Raw genomic sequence first — 16977 nt, 5'->3', positions numbered from 1 at the left:
TACCATTGGGACTCTACTGAAACCATTAGATGTTTGCATTTGATAGTCAAGTGGACTATCAAGAGGACTGTCAAAAGACAAAAAAAACTAAAAAAAAAAAAAGAACAAAAGAAAAGCAGAAAAAAAAAGGGGAAAAAAAAGGAAAAAAAAAAAAAGAAAAAACCCATCAGGTCTCAGCCCAGACAAGCCTTGGGTAGAAGCAACCTGCCTTAATTTTTTAAATTAAAATATTATGGGAACATAGGACAGAAAGGAAGCACCTGAGTAGTAGTCCCAGAAACTGCAGGAGTCACACTGCTAAACATGTCCAAAATGGAAACAGCATCTTACACATTTCTCCATCAGCCACTTCAGTGCTCTCCCACCACAGTAAAGGCTCATCATTGGATATATCTCCATTTGAATGTTAACAGCTTTCTCCTTTGCTATCACTGTAGGAAAGCTAACCTCAGTAATACCTCTCCCATGCCTATGCCTTCAGTAAAACAGCTCCTGATGCTTACAAGGATTACAGGTAGCAAACAGAACTTTGTACCTAACACACTGATTAAAGGCATTAATGTCATCGATCACATGGTGAGTTTCTGAGATCATTTTGAATTTTCTTCTAAAAATATATATTTTGTTATTTACATACACAGTGTTAACAGCATAATTCAGACAAACCTCTCAGAGTAACCGAGCATCCAACTGCCAGAACAGTTTTCCCTTATCGATAATTCCTGTCATAAAGATATATATGCCTTCTGACACTTGTACGTGCTGTAGCTGTAAGAGTGGACTGGGACTGTGCTCATACCACAGCAGGTAACAGCCATATGGCTCCAGGAATTGTAAAAATGGCAATCAATGTACAAGTTTCAGCAACAAAACTCACTTCCATTAAAATATTCAGAGACATGCATGCAGAGCCAAGGACAGCACGCCATTCCGACAGGTAAAAGCAAAGCCACTGGACCATTGAGTATTTATGGGGCAGCACAAGACTGACAGCATTCACTGCTGCTCTTGTAGTCCAAGTAACTTCTTTCAAATACTTCCATACTGAAAACAGAACTATTACATCAGTCAAAGCACTACAAATTGATTTTAAAAGTTACTTTATTTAACAGATTAAAATACTGGTCAACCTGCATGTCTGGGATATTTTGTACAGCTTTTATTGCTACTGAACAACACACAATTTCCTTCATATATTTCAAAGATATCTTTGTGGGTTTCACAATGAATACGTCACTGTACACAGTAAACATTAAGGATACTAAGCAAGAATGATTCCTTCTTTATATTTACAGATTGTTCTGTGAAATTAAACAATCAGTACTAACCCTGTAATATTTAAATTAGCATTATTAATTAGAATCCCTTAAGTATTTCAAAGTTTTAATACTTGATTTTAATAACTGTGTCTAACAGACTAACTAGAAAACCAGCATTATTTACTGAGGACTTTCTAAGGGCAGTCAGCATTGTGGTGAAGTGACTGCTGCTTGTCCAGTTGTTGTGACAGGGTCTGGTACTAAATAAAGTCACTGTTTGCTGCATTGTGACTAAAGGGAGAAGCAAACAAAGCAAAAAGGGAACACTTCTAAGGATCCTGCAACTGAAATGAAACAAATATGAAACATAAGGAATTAAGCCTGGTTTATCAGTAAGACTAGATCACAGTAGCTGCATTCACTCCTACTCAGCATCTTGGTTAGAAAGAACGAGCAAAAAAAGAAAGGGAGAAAGAGAATGTGCACACATTGGGAAATATACTGCACTGGAGATGGACCCAAACCAGATGACGACTCCTGTTGTTTAAAGCAGCATGCTTGTAATTCAAACCTGGATCATGACATGAATTTTAATACCTGACTTTTCTATTATAATGATTGATATGAAAATCCAGACTTGTCACTGCAGAGAACAAAATGAAAATTATCTTCAAGCAGAGCACCTGAGTCCTTTTTCCTTGGCTGAAGAGCTGCCTGGTGTGCCTGAGCTGCAGTGCAAGCACTCAGCGAGCCAAGCCAGCAAGCCGACAAAAGACAAAGTGGGGTTTGTAATAACAATTCTCTTAGATTGATCCCAGCTCCCCAGGTCCAATGTAGCTATTCTATTGATTTTTTAAATTTTTCTTTTTTTAAAGAATTGTGGGAAGACTTTCCCTTCCCTCCCACTAGAGTCTTCTGGAGGAACTGTTACAAAATAGTCTTTTTTATGAAAGGAATAAAGGTTTAAGAAGTATAGAAAGGCAAAAGCTACTGTCAAACAGATCCAGCATATCAGGGCAATGAATAGAGTTACCTTGGGGGGGGGGAAATATCTCATTACAGGAAGCAAAGGCAAGCAAAACTGTAAAATAACATTTATCACATGGCAGTCTTCCTCCTCTGACTGATGCTGAAAGGGCACCAATGCCAACTTGCCATATAAATGCTTTTCATGTGAGGTTGGGGCTATACAGCTGCAACAGCCTCTGTGTTCAGCTGATGAGATAAAATCATCACTGGAGGAATGTACTGAAGAAAGAAGAGTAAGAAAAGAGAGAAAGAAATCACAAGCTGAAATTATGCCTTTGTTTAAGTCTTGACTCAGTAGCAAGTTTAAAACCAGCTTATTTCACTGCAAGCTGCCACACTAGCCACCAGCTGGAGAAATGAACCGGTCTCTGAGGAAATACCAACGCATTGGTTTTATTAAACCCTTGTGAGAAAGCCAAGTTTGAAGCTGCTGGGGACTTGTATCATTTCCAAGGCATGTGGTGAGGGGGTGAAAGGAAACGTCACTTGAAAGAGATATTTGGTATCGAGCATCAACTGTGGAACATCCTCACGGTTGTGTAGCATACCCTGAAATTATAACAGAAAGGGTAAGAAAATGTTGGGATAAGAATCAAAGCAAAACCAATATATAGTTTGCTTCCCATTGCAAATCTTGCTTTCACATGACAGTAAGGAGACTTGTTTTGATCAGTTCCAAATGTCTAGAAGCTGAGCAATTCAGTAATAATATGATGTAAAGGTCAAGTATTCAATTCAATTCAGCATCAAAAACTGTGTGTGTGAAGTATCCTGTAACTTGGATATGAAAAGTAATAGTTACAGTGCTTACCTGGACTTTACGAACAAATGCTGGAGTCACTCTTTTCTCAAAATCATCTATTGGAGTGTATGAGTTGAGGATCTTAACTATCTGTTCAAATTACAAAAGGCTAATTTAGCATGCCATAAAAAGTGAGAAGACTAAGAGAAAAAAGCATTAATATCATACCTCTTGCTATTTAATGCAAGGTTTAGTACATAATTTTACAATAAAGAGAAAATTTTGACTGGTCATCTATTGGAGTTGTTACCTATATGGTAATTGCTATGAGGCATTTCCAGAGGATCAAGGAGAGGTAGAAAAAGCTGAGTTGATTATGGGAAACAACAACAACAACAACAAAAATAAAGAAAATAAATTGTGAAATAAAACATGGGATGGAACAAAGCAGGTAAGTGTCCACTGCAGGAGCAGTTAAAATGCTAACAACAATCCCTAATATGGAGTTAAACATTTGATTTAACAAGTGGTGATGTGGAATGCTGAGGAATGTTGTTTTTACCAAATGGAAGGCCAACAGCTTTTTGCAACAAGTTATTTCAGATAGCTAAGATTCTGCAATTGGTGCTGTCATGAGAAAATAGATGGTTTGTTACCTGGACAGTTGAGAGAGATGTACAGTGTTCACATATTTCCCTGGCATCATCATCTGTGATCTTTTTGACCTGAAGGAGCCAGGCTGCTTGAGATAGAGGCTCCAAAGTTTCTTTTGCATTGCTGCTTTGAAGATTCTTGTCCTTAAGCCATTCTTCCAAGTAGCTGATATTACACCTGGGATAAACCACAAACAGACAATAGAGATGTCAGGTTCCCCCCAACAAGCAAGCTACATTAAAGACTTCTAAAGAAGGAATGCTGCTTTAATGCAGCGTTCAAATTCAGACATTTTAAGTTAAAAACCATACCTGCAAGATCGTAAAAATCAAGCAATTAACAGCTTGTTGATCTGGAAGTTTAATCCCTTGTATACATCAATTCTTTTAGGTTTTTTTTTTATTTCTTAAAGTTTGTATAATGAAAAGCATGTTCTTAGTTTAGTTGTTTACAGAAAATTACTAATACATACCTACATTGCCTATTATGCAGTAGCACTGTATGTCTTTAAAATACTAACTTACACAGGTAACGAGAACAATCTTTGCACATGACAAAGCAGGGCCAAGCTTATAACTGCTGACCTAAAGGTTAAAGCAGCTTTCTTTCTGTGATTCTTCTAGTAATATTCCCAGATGGGTCAAAATTTGATTTTCTTTCACCTTAGTCTGCAGACTGTCTAATAGAGAACAAATGACCTGTATCTTCTGCAAAACCGTTAGGAGTATGTTCTCTTAGTGCTCATAACAAGACAGATGATGCTCGATTTAAACCCTCAAAGGCTCTGCCCCAGTGCCTCTCTCATCACAGAGCATGAAAACTGCGAGTCAGCTTTTGCCTGCCTGACAGCCAGGGGACACTGCACCTGTTTACTATAGTAAAAAGTAATTAAATATACTATTTGTGACATCACGAGTGAACTAGCATGGAAAGAATGCTAAATGTCTGACTTTCAACTCCAGACTGTAATTTTCTGTCTTTCCCTCTATCAGTGTTTCCATGGAAAGAACAACTGTAACGTGTCATGTTGGAACAGCTCAGCCCACAAGGCAAAGATTTATTTTTTTTTCCAAAAGACTAAAAAACAATTGGCTACTTCCAGCAGTATAATTACAGACTTACACTGTAATATCCACTGACTCAGAGATTAAAGACAAGACATAAAAATGTTAAAAATTCATTCTCAAGCAAACTCTTGTTGAAACTTTACTGGCTTTACCTTATCTGCATCCCTTTTCTACATGAGCACATGTCCTTGCGCAGGAAGAGGCTGTTGAGGGTGATAGCTCCAATCAGAAAGAAAAGCTGCTTCACTGCCTGCTTCAGCAGCTCAGAGTCCAAGCCATTCTGGCACATAGTACTATAAAAATAGCTGAGCTGTTGCAGGATAGAGGTCATTGTGTAGGTATCCGTGTCGTCTATACTAGAAGAACGCTTACGGAACCCTGTAGGTTTCAAGCCAGAAATTCCCTGAAGACTTTCATATTCCAGCATGCCGGGTACTGAAAGACAATAGAGAGTAACTGATAAGACCAACACTCCTAAGGCTCCCTCAGTTACGTTAACTTAATTATTGTACCAAACCTACTTCCAGGATATTTCAAACTAAGTGAAACCAAAGAAGAAAAGTAAGATGCTGACACAGGCTTCTGAAGCACACAAAGTTTAAACAGCCTTTTGTTTTTGTAGAAGGTTCATCGGTTTCAAAGTGTTTTCACATACCAGGAAACACTGAGGAAAAAGTCTTTCCAAACCCTGTGGGGATCAGTGGAATTTCTATGCACAGCAAAAGACACAAGCAGGAACGTGTGTGCAGAAATCAGCAGGAGAAAGAGCTCTGTCCCATCCTTTGCCTCCATAAATAAGCTCTATTCGCATAGTTCACAGGTTACAGTTAAGTCTGTTTGGGCTGTTTCTGTCTTACCAATCATGGGCTGAATATTGTTCTCCATTACAGTAATGAATTGGTGATAGATACGAATGGCCAAATCACTAAGAATCTGTCTGTATTCTGAGAGATCAAAATGCTTCAAGCAGTTCTTATTCTGTTGTGGAGTGTTACACTTCATAAATTCCTACGAGCAAGTTGTAAATATAATTATTAGAAATCATATAACATTATAATTTAAATTGCCACTACAATGTAATGTCTATGTTAGAATAACTCCAGCTGAACACAGTTGCAGAACGAGTCAAAGCTACAGCTAACTTCAATGGATGCTTCCAGTTCTGGGCTTCCTGTGCTTAATCATACAAAATCCACCCACTCATCAAGAAAAAAAAAAAAAAGAATAATACAAAATGCAGTTATTTAAACAATGTTGTGAAAAAAACACATTTAATTGCTGCAAAGGGATCTCACTGTTGGACTTTTCATCAGGAAGGTTCTGACTTCAAAAGTCTAGACTGAATCCTAACTTGTTCAAAGTCTTGAATATTCTTTACAAATTCTTGATTCAAACCTTTCCCTACGGATTCAACTAAATTGTGAGAGACTACTATTAATGAAGTTGAAAGGTTTTAGATGTTACTGATATGAACACAAGAGGGAGCCCTGCTGTGCAGATGTACAGCGATTCCAAGGCTTTATGGCACCTCTTTTGCTTCACAAAATCACAGAACATTAGGAGTTGGAAGGGACCTCGAAAGATGATCAAGTCCAACCCCCTGCCTGAGCAGGATCACCCAGACTAATTCACACAGGAACACATCCAGGTGGGTTTGAATGTCTCCAGAGGAGACTCCACAGCCTCTCCGGGCAGCCTGTCCCAGTGCTCCGTCACCCCCACAGTGTAAAAGTTTCTCCTTATATTCACATGGAACTTCCTCTGCTCCAGCTGCACCCACTGCCCCTTGACCTATCTCTGCCATCCCTGAGCAGAGCCTGGCTTTGTCCTCCTGACTCTCACCCTTTACATATTTATAAACATTCATAAGGTGACCCCCTCAGTCTCCTCTTCTCCAGGCTAAAGAGGCCCAGCTCCCTCAGCCACTCCTCATAAGGAAGGTGTTCCACTCCCTTAGTCATCTTGGTGGCCATGTGTTGGGCTCATTCAAGGAGTTCTATGTCCTTCTTGAACTGAGGGGCCCAGGACTGGACACAATATTCCATCTGCAGTCTCACCAGGGCAGAGCAGAGGGGGAGAAGGACCTCTCTTGACCTACTAACCACCCCCCTTCTAATACAGCCCAGGATGCCACTGGCCTTCTGTGGTCATCCTGCTGTCCACCAGGTCCCTCTCACCTACGCTGCTCTCCAACAGGCCAGACCCCAACCTATACTGGTACCTGGGGTGGTTCTTCTCCAGATGCCAGACCCTACACCTGCAGTTGTTAAACGTCATTAAAGTTCTTCCCACTGAGCTCTCCAGCCTGTCTGAGTCTTGCTGAATGGCAGCACAGCCCTCTGGTGTGTCAGCCACCCCTCCCAGCTTTGTGTCACCAGGAAACTTGCAGACTGTACACTCTATTCCCCCATCCTGATCATCAATAAATATAATGTGTTCTTCAATCCTGAAGAATACATTCTTATGTGCCTATGCAGTTTCAATCCACTCTATCTAAATTTATAAAGCCTAGCAATAAATCACAGTAATAGTTTGCAATTTAAAAGGAGTTTTTAATTATGTTGTATTTCTGGATATTGGTAGCAGTAGGTGTTTGAATGGTCTTAATTATAAAACAGTAAAACCGGGTTTGTTTATAGATATTTTTATATATACATGCACACAGATGTACACAGACACAGCACACACACACATATATATTTATGTAGCTGGACACCTGAAGTCCAGCTCACCATAAACTCTTGTGGAAGATTTCAAATTAAGGAGCAGTTTCCACCTCACACCTTTAATCTACTTTAGCCCTTCAATGTTTCCTTCATTTCACTTGATCTGTTAGCTTTACACAGCCTTGCTATTTTTGTAAGACACAACACCATGGCAGAGCAATATGAATAACTAGGTATCTGAAAGGAACAGTGGAGAGCAGCTGAATAATTACAGATTATCACTATTTTTAATTCCCATTAAAGTCTATCATAAGTAAAATAATGGAATTATTTGCCAAAATCATTCCTACCTCTTCCCCGCTGTACTGTTTCAAACAGTTAAGAAAATAGTATGTGTTGGAAAGCCAAAAAGATAACATCTCAAAGTCTTCTGAATGTTGCTGAAAAACATTAAGTAATGTAATCTTAGAATGGGCTTGTCTTATGAAGGTAATTTATAACTAAACCTAAGGCCATCAGAGAAGTGGTATAATAGAGCTTATATACAGCAGAAGGAACATACAGCATCTGTAACATGATATTTGAACAAATCTTACTTTTTTCAGGCTAATATACAGATGGCAATTTCCCTCTTATCTGGTAAGTCTTCTTACACGACAGGCTGGCTAAATAAGCCTGACCCAAACCCTTTTACACATTTCCATGTACGGGGTAGCACATGGAGGCCTTCCTGCAAAGAAGTGTGAACACCCACATACACCAGTGACACTGGACTACACATAGACACAGTGCTAACGATGTGTAAGCATGGAGATGTTTGTTTGCTGAGTAAGCACAAGCTTTTCTAATGGTTAAACTATGGTACAAGATTTGCTGGTGAAAAAGCTATAGGCATTCTCCACACAACAAATGCAACTGCATAAACCACAGCCCATTCCTGCCTGTGCTACAAAGCACGCCTGGTGTTTTATTGCATTATAAATCAATAACAAAGCATTAATATAGATTAATTTGTTATGTAGATGAGACAACAGGCTAACAAATCTTGTTTATAACTTATGTTGCCAGCCAGTTTACAAAATCAACTTCAATCATTTGGGTATTAATGCTGCAGTACCAAATGACCTGTCAAAACCCCACTACACTAGTACAACAGCAGTGTAAAAACCTCTTAAATTCTGATACCTGCCTGCTGCTAAACATATTAACCACTTCTGTCCCCTGGACTTTTTCCAGTGCTGAAAGCACAGATGCCCTTCACCTAACAAGCTACTCATTGCAAATATATAAAATACTTCAAATTATTTTGTTTACAATCTCTTCAGATAAAAGTAGTTTCTATTAATGCATTCTATGTTCAGTACTGCAGAACCTTCCCAGGATGCTTTACAGGGGTGCAAACATCAAGAAGAGTGTCACTAATTAATGTTATTCTATTATAGGAACACTAGCAAATGAAAGTGTGACTGTTCCTTGGGTACTATGCCTGCATCTTCTAAACCTGACATTAAAAATCAAAAAGTACAGTACAGCCAAACATAATTCCTACCTTAACAACTTGTTTGATACCATCAATAGTTACATTCATGAAAGACTTCAGCATGTCAGCATCGTTCAGATAATCTGCATACCTCACACACATGAATAGGATGTGAGCTGGAAGGCCAGGTATCATATTAACAACAACTCCACGTGGCTTTAGATCTGCATAAAGGAGAGTCATCATGTTTATTATCCAAAAATTCAATGATTCAATATATGATTCTGCAAAACACAAGCACTAGGGGGTTCATGTTTTCAGAGACCAGTCACTTGGTAATGGATTTATCGATTAATTACTTGTTTCTGAAACCTTCTGTAACAGCATTGTTCATACAAGAGTATCAAGCTTCCCAGTGTAACAGGAAAGTACTGCAACAACTTCTAAGGTCCAGGACAGGCGACGCCAGACATGACAACTTCAAAAAGCAATTTGCATTTAACTAAAGATCAAATTCTGGTATTGTTTAATGGCACAGCTTTGTTCACAGAGACAGAAACATGCACAAGGCAGGCGAGAAGAAAAGCAAGATGCTGCTCCCAAGCAGTAGCTTATACGGGTACTAATGTCTATGGAAAAATCCATTGAGTTTACTACTGATTCTAAACTAAAGCAAAAAGCTGGTTCAGTAAAAGGTTGATATTGTGAAGTAACTCAGAAGGAAAAAATACCTCTACAAGAGAAATACAAAAGCACAGTTCCCTTCAGTGAAGGTAACAACATGGAAAGGACAGACAGGAGAGTAATCCACACCACTTGGATATAAGCCCAATGACTTACAGACTTAGTAGGTGACCAGGAAGAAAGTAAATTCAAGTCCCTGGAGTACTCCTGAGATTTATTGCTTTATAATTGAATAAATAATAAGAAAGATAATAGAGTCACTGCTATGTAGAGTCAGAGAAATTATTTTTATGCAGATAAAGCACTTCTGTAATTGAAATGGCTGGCAGTGGAAGAAGAACAATAGAGGGTCCGAGTCGTACTGGTGGTAAGAGTGGAAAAAAGGCAACTTTGACAGTGAGCAAAGCAGAGTGCCTTGTGGCCTGAGGTGCAGTGTTCTGCTCTACTGATCAAATTCGAAGTGAAACTAAAGTACCAAGGATAAGATTTTGAATGATCCTGTCTTCATCCTCTTTTTTGTACTCCATCATTCCAACATACTCTTTGGACAAAGATGGCACAGGAGCTTCAGCTGTCAAACACAAAAGCAGAGTTACCTGCAGATAAACGGCTAAGCTAACGTTCACACAAGAACAAACTCCTGGACAAAAGCAGTTCTCTGTAACAACCACAGTATGGGCCCTGTTCACAGCAACGTTCTTAGCTTACCCTTCCAAGCACTGGGAGTAAAATGACATTTATATTATTACTGTGATAAGTTTTACTGGTTACAGTGGAATTGCTTGCACTAATAAGACAAGCAGCAACAACAGAGCTCCACATTAGTCATCTCTGCAGTGTTCTGAAGTGTATTCTACAGTAATTTTTCTTTACTATACAAGAGCTTGTACAAACTAATTTCAAATCAGGAACCATCTGCCATTTGAAGGCTGATGGGAGGAGCTACTCATCTGATGGAAAACTAACACTCTGTTGGCTCAGAGACAGTTCATGTGAGGGTATGTATTAACTTCTGTTGACAGAACCTGACGCCCCTGGCTTAATCCATTATCATATAATCTAGGTCCCACATTCTCCTATTAGCTGGGAAAAAAAATACAGGAAAGGGCACTTTTCCCCAAGGTTTTACAATTTCTAACCCTACCATAAACCCTACCTTTTTCTTCTTTAAAAATACAGTTTCTTTCAAGCACACACTAAAAATCCAAATCTATATTAAGAAAAAAATCACACAATATCTTACTTTTTTCGATAGCCTTGGTAAGAGTTTTGATCTGATCCTCCAATTTTTTTATTATTCTGTCTTTCATGTCTAGTTTTTCTTCGAGATCCTGTGATAAAAATCGGTGAGATCAGAGCAAAGACAATTAAGAAATGTTTTCTACTGCTAGATGTTATTGCCACAATTAAAGAGGGCTATGATGTGCTTTTACATATATTTGGTGAAGAAACATGAAAGCCTTCATATCTTTTTTTCTCCCCCAACAAACGGAGCAAACATCCTGCCCATACCATGAAACTATGGTTTCTTTTTATCCTGCATTTCTGGCAAGGTTTATTAATGACAATTCCATTTCCTCACCATGTTTTCTACAGCGAGTCGAGTCGTTTCTTGCTTGATCTTGCTTTGTACTTCATCCTGGATTTCATCTTGCATCAAACCATTGCTCAGGCCCACAATTTCTTGGGTTGTGACTTTCAGTCTCTCTTTTGCTTTTATGTCTGTTTCATTCTGGGCCTCATTTATTCTAAGAATAAATAGGTACAGGTAGTTTGGGCTCATTCTTCTTTTGCTAAAGCACAGTTGTATCACACGTGTTCATTACTTGTTAACAGTACTCAAGGCCGTAAGGCAAGCCTTACATTGGAGGTGGTACTTCAAAAGAGTCTGAGCTCATCACCCCAGCTTATGACAACTGTATTTCTTACACTTAAAAAAAAATTACAGAACATATTTACCGTGGTTGTGTTCTATCCCCTTCTGGCTCATAGTGCAGCCGATTAGACATGTCTGTCATTGTTTTCGGTAATAATTAGCAACAAAACCCAAAACAAAAGAAAAACAACAAAATCACAACATTTTCTTACTGTTCTGGACTATTATTTAGTAAATCTCTTCTTAACTCATAATTTTGTTTCATCTAATGAAATTGAATGGCACACCAGAAAATGTATCAGAGAAATACATGAGTGCTCCACTCCAGACAGAAGACTACACAGGACTGGGAATTCTGACATTACTAACTTCTTGCAGTTGGAAGGAAAACCACTTGGGAATTTTAAATCAAATACCTAGGACAACACTGACGTTAAAGTCTCAAAAAACCTCAACAAAGCTTGATTTCCTAAAGCAAGAAGAACTTTAAAACAGGCAAATTTAGCATGAACCTTTCCCTCTGTCTCTCACTTTGAATTTTTCAACACACTCTGAAGTCCACCTCACATCGTACACCTCAAGTTCCAGAACATCTTTCCTTTTTATGATTGTTTCCAATGGGCATACTCTAGTGCACATATTCTTAGCAGAGCCCTACCAAATACACATCCACAGAGAACTGAATGGCCTAAAAAAGATTACAAAAAGAAAAAATACACATACTTGCATATATTTTACAGATTTATTTCATCATGTTTCTTACATTTTACTAGGAAAAAAGTAAGTAATAAGGCAATGAATTATTGGGCAATATTGCTTAAGCTTTTAAAAATTCAAATAAGGTGAATTCATCATGTTCACCTTAAAGAACTGTAAGCCTAGGGACCATACCAGTACTTTACCTTTCAACTTCACAGTCTGTTCCTGAAGACGATTTTCAAGATCTAACTTTTGATTTTCAAGTTCAGAAATCTGCTGTTTAAGATCTGGGATCACCTTTTAGAGAAAAATGAGATTTGTGTATTTCAGCACCTTCCTTCTTTTCAAATGTCTGCAATAGCTCCAACAACACTGGAAGACCTTCAGCTGCAAACAGTGAAAAACTGGGGAGACACTGTGAGGGAAGACCTGTTTACTTGACTTGTTTAACTTTTGTGGAGGCACGTCCTGCTGGCCACTCTTAAAAATGAAATAGCAAGCTAGCTAAATGTCCTGACAGACCCAGTACTGCCATTCTTCTGTTCTAGTTTAAAGGAAATTACATTGTGGCTTTAATTTCACTTGCTCAATTACCACTGGAAAAAACATTTCAATATGTTATCATTTTAAAAAAATAACTCTTGCTTGAATTTTCAATTTTAGTAACTGCTTTGAAGGTATTTCTTTAATTATTTTTCACTCAACAGAAAAGTCACGTTACATACTACCCCCTGGAACAACTGCACTCACTTCCTTGTGTTAGAGACCGTGTCATTACCAGCACTGTGCAAAACCTCTAAGCCTGTCTGCAGTCCATGGACAAGGCGGTATGCTCAGATGCCCTCTCGTGGGGAGACCTGCAACCACCACAAATTCCACTCGCCTCTGGCTTTTCACCGTCAGATCACAGAACTTGTCAACCCGAGAGACAGAAATAGCTTTAAAGAGGCTTCCGAGAAAAAGGTTCTAATTTCTGTCCTCTGACTCCAGGGAAAGAACAGAGGCACTCAACTCTCAACTTGAACGCCTCGGTACAATGAAACTTGCAGCTGCCTGCTGTGGGGTGACCCCGGAGCTGCTCAGCACATGTCCTCCCTACCCTCAATCCCACACCCCAGCAGAACAGGGAAGACCCTGGCAACAAATAGCAAGAGAAGCATCAAGACAACACCTGGGTCAAGATAAAGTCAAGACAAAACCAAACACCCCCTTCCCTTCTCCCTCTACCTCAGTTTGGTTTGGGTTTTTTATTTGTTTTTCTGGGTTTGTTTTTGGTTGGTTTTTTTGGGGGGGAGGGGTGTTGGTTTAAATCACTGAGCATGACAGTATATGGTAGGCATATCCTTTGGGTCAGCTCTCTGGGCAGTCTGGACTGTACCCTCTCTCAACTTCTTGCCCACCCCCAGCTTAACTTGCTGAGGTGGGGCAGAGTAGGAAAACCAGAGGGCCTTGACAGTCCTGTTCAGCAACAGCCAAATCACTGGCATGGTATCAATACTGTTTTACCCAGAAATCCAAAATGTAGGATCATAAGGAGCACTACAAAGAACATTAACTCCATCCCAGACAGACCCAGTGTGCTGTTATCGTACTGGCCCACGGGAACTTAGTGTCTGTAGAAACTATTACAGCCCTCAAAAGTTCCTCACATTGTTGAGAGACTGCAAAAAGCACAACCAAAACTATTTGTATGAGCTCAGCAATGGAGACCCTGGCAACATTTTGAAGTTCGAAACATCTTTTCTAAAACGTCACAGTTCAGCCACACAAGTGTACAAGGGTCCCAACACATTCTAAAGGCTCTCGGCGCCTCCCTCGCTGCCAGCAGAAGCCAAAGCCTGTGTGTGTAACACACACCAAGTCACTTCACAAAATCGTATTTTGCCATTCTGTGATTGGAATCAAATCTCAATTCAGATTTATGCAAAATAAAAGCCCCCATGGGGCTGCCCCAACAAGCTGTACTCTCAGACAATAAAGTAGGCTGCCTGCTAACACACTACTCCAGCATGCAAGGAAAGAGCCTGTGCAGATATGCAACCCCAGATGGCCCTATCTGAGCCTTGAGATTTCAAGGACGTGATTGCAGGATTTTGAGGGCTTTGTGTCATAAAAAATAAGCATACTTTGCTTTGCTACATCTTGATCTTACCAGGTTTTCTGAAGTTAGCCTGCTAACTTCAAGTCGAATACCATCGTTGATGTCATTTTCCTCTCGAAATAATTTTTGCAGATGATTAATATCTTGGCTAAGATGTTCAACTTTAAAGTTCAAACCTTCAATTTCCTTTTCATATATTTCTTTCTGAGACTTGAAATGACTTTCCATTACCCTAATAAATAAAGAGGAGAAAGTACACGGTAGATGTAGTACGACTGCGATGCAATGGGCCAAGCTGTGGTTAACATGCAGACATTCCATTACATCACCTGAGCATTAAAGCAAGTGGAAAGTTATGCCTGATATCTCAGAGGAAACACACTTCCCCAACTGACACATGCATGCTTTTCTGACTGACTTAGTGAAAGTTGTTAAAGTGATTTTAAGCTGCTCAGCCAGTCACATAATGTAGTGTTTGTCTATTTCTTAAACAGATGTTCAGTACTGTACTTATCAAATTAGTTACTCACTGATCTTTCGATTTATTTTCTAGATCACAGCTTGGGGTTATGAAAACACCAGAGAACTGAACTAACCTTGTAGCTTTTTTCAAGCCCTCGTAAGCAAACCACAGTTCTCCATCCTCATTTAAGTGTTCTAAATCCTCTGTAGAGAGTCTGGAATATAAGCCAGTATCATTAATGTGCAGGTGAACAAAAGGCATTTCTTAAGCTTTCTAAAAGACATGTCAGAACAAAATTACCTGCTTCGTACATCTTCCAAATCGTAGCTTTCAAGAAGCTGTGTTGTAACTTCTGACATCTTTTCTGGAAAAAAACAATGTTTATTACATGAATAACTTCCTCCACACATTTCAAATTGAGTTTGATTACAAAAATCAAAACAACTTCTTAAGCTACATACAAAGTTCTTTCCTGGTGCTCAGTAAATATTTCTGAATCACTACAGGAATACGGTGAAGGACTTGGTTGTACTTATGCACGTGAGGTGCACTAGGTAGGAAAAACCCCCAATATTGGTGGTATACCTAAACACATCAAACTTTCAATGCAAAGTCACATCATTCTGAATCCAGACAACTGCTAGAGTTTTACAGAGTTATTTTTTTGTCATCTAGTGCTAGGTTACTACATTAAATGCTGCAGAGAGAGGTTTGCTTTATGACATTGTTAGCACTGAACAAAGTGGACAACAGTAGTGCTTCTTTAGTACCTTCTCCCAAAGAGAACCCATCTCAGCAAATTATTAAAATGTATTTGAAATTTATTGGACTTCAGTCTAAAGACAGGATGAATGAAATCTAGATAATGTATTTTTTCACTATTCATGGGTATCTACAAGCTACTCCATAAATTTTATGTGAATTTTAAATTATTAGTACTGATTTTTAAACAGAACCAAGTAATGTTTGAAATAAAGAGTTTCTTCAAAAGGGAAGAAACTCTCAGTATTCAGTGATCACTCTCTAAAACTCACCTGCTGGGTTTTGAGTTTTTTTCACCTTGTGAGTAAAGGTATGAATAGAATCAAATCACTACAGTATGGGAGATCAATCAATTTAAGCTGGCCTGGTTCTCATTGTACTTGGTAAGTTCTCTGAATCATCCAGTATGTTGCTTACCCCTCAATTCTCGTTTCTGTGACTGAGCCTGCTTTTCAACATCCAATTTTTGGGTCTGCAACAGTTCAATTTCCTTTTGCAACTCAGGTATTTTCTGAATCAGACAAAGATTATTGACTGAGACAAGCAGTGAATGACAAGGGCTGAGTATCAGTTAAATCATAAAGATAATTAATAACAATTTCATATGGTAAAAGGCTTAAAATGTGTTGTGTTTAAAGCATCCGGTTGTCAGGCATCGGAGCGGAACAGTAAGGTGATGTCAATCAAAACATACATTTGAGTCATTGAATTGACTTGAAGAAATAAAAGTGACTTAACACAAAAGTACTATTTTCCAGGTTCAGTTTCTAAACTATATTTATGAAAAATCCCTCAAGAAACTAATCTTTTCTTGGAAAAAGGAAGAGGAAGACCACATATTTAATTGTATAGATACTCAGGCACAATTACCCTCCAAAACACACACTTCTGTAAGCAATCACCTACTTATACTGTGTACTACATGAAAACAATGCAACAGAGTGATGTATCAAATACAGCTTATTAACTACAATTTGGTTTAAAAATGGTCTGGAGAGAGAGAAATTAGAGAAGATAATGTGTAAATAAAACACTTCCATTCTTTACTTGCCTTATCTAGCACCGAATCAACAACGAAATGCGTCATACTCTACCTGTGCTTGTTTGGTAAGTTGTCCTACTTCCATTTTCAAGCCATCCTGAATGACAATTTCTTGCTGAATTTGATGTTGTAGCTGAGTTTTTTCTTCTTTCAGCACCTTAATTTCTCCCTTGAGCAATTCAATCTCCTTTTCATAGCCCTGCTTCTGATTTTGGAAATTCTTCTCAAGCATACTAAACAAAGACAATGAAAAGGTGGGTTTATTTTCTTACATTCTTAAGTGAAAAGGTGGGATTTGGTTTTGTTTTAATTTGAAGAATGTATTTCATTGAGGAAAACTGAAATGAACCAGAATTACCTGAAAACGCTATCCTACATCCTCACAATCAATCTACAAAATGGATGGTGATGGCATGAGAATGTCTCCGGATTTCCCTACATCTAATTCAGACA

The 16977-nt window shown here is 38.7% G+C and overlaps 1 protein-coding gene across 1 annotated transcript in view; it reads right to left on the bottom strand.

The window, feature by feature from the left end:
- Positions 1 to 2684: 2684 nt before the first annotated feature.
- MYO5C (myosin VC) overlaps positions 2685 to 16977 on the bottom strand; it is a gene marked incomplete at both ends in the record, with an annotated part of 34701 nt that continues 20408 nt past the window's right edge. The window contains 17 exons of the mRNA XM_084268130.1: positions 2685 to 2837; positions 3100 to 3180; positions 3687 to 3861; positions 4904 to 5186; positions 5609 to 5759; positions 7768 to 7857; positions 8967 to 9121; positions 10057 to 10152; positions 10825 to 10912; positions 11164 to 11329; positions 11541 to 11592; positions 12360 to 12453; positions 14309 to 14489; positions 14854 to 14934; positions 15021 to 15084; positions 15900 to 15993; positions 16577 to 16757. Of these exons, the coding sequence (XP_084124256.1) occupies positions 2685 to 2837; positions 3100 to 3180; positions 3687 to 3861; positions 4904 to 5186; positions 5609 to 5759; positions 7768 to 7857; positions 8967 to 9121; positions 10057 to 10152; positions 10825 to 10912; positions 11164 to 11329; positions 11541 to 11592; positions 12360 to 12453; positions 14309 to 14489; positions 14854 to 14934; positions 15021 to 15084; positions 15900 to 15993; positions 16577 to 16757 (2185 nt within the window). The remainder of the gene's footprint in view (positions 2838 to 3099; positions 3181 to 3686; positions 3862 to 4903; positions 5187 to 5608; positions 5760 to 7767; positions 7858 to 8966; positions 9122 to 10056; positions 10153 to 10824; positions 10913 to 11163; positions 11330 to 11540; positions 11593 to 12359; positions 12454 to 14308; positions 14490 to 14853; positions 14935 to 15020; positions 15085 to 15899; positions 15994 to 16576; positions 16758 to 16977) is intronic.

The sequence above is a fragment of the Gallinula chloropus genome (genome assembly GCF_964237585.1).
Source record: "Gallinula chloropus genome assembly, chromosome: 9".
Classification (NCBI taxonomy): Eukaryota; Metazoa; Chordata; class Aves; order Gruiformes; family Rallidae; genus Gallinula; species Gallinula chloropus.
The sequence above is the reverse complement of the archived record's forward strand: the minus strand, read 5'-3'. Positions and strand labels throughout refer to the sequence as shown.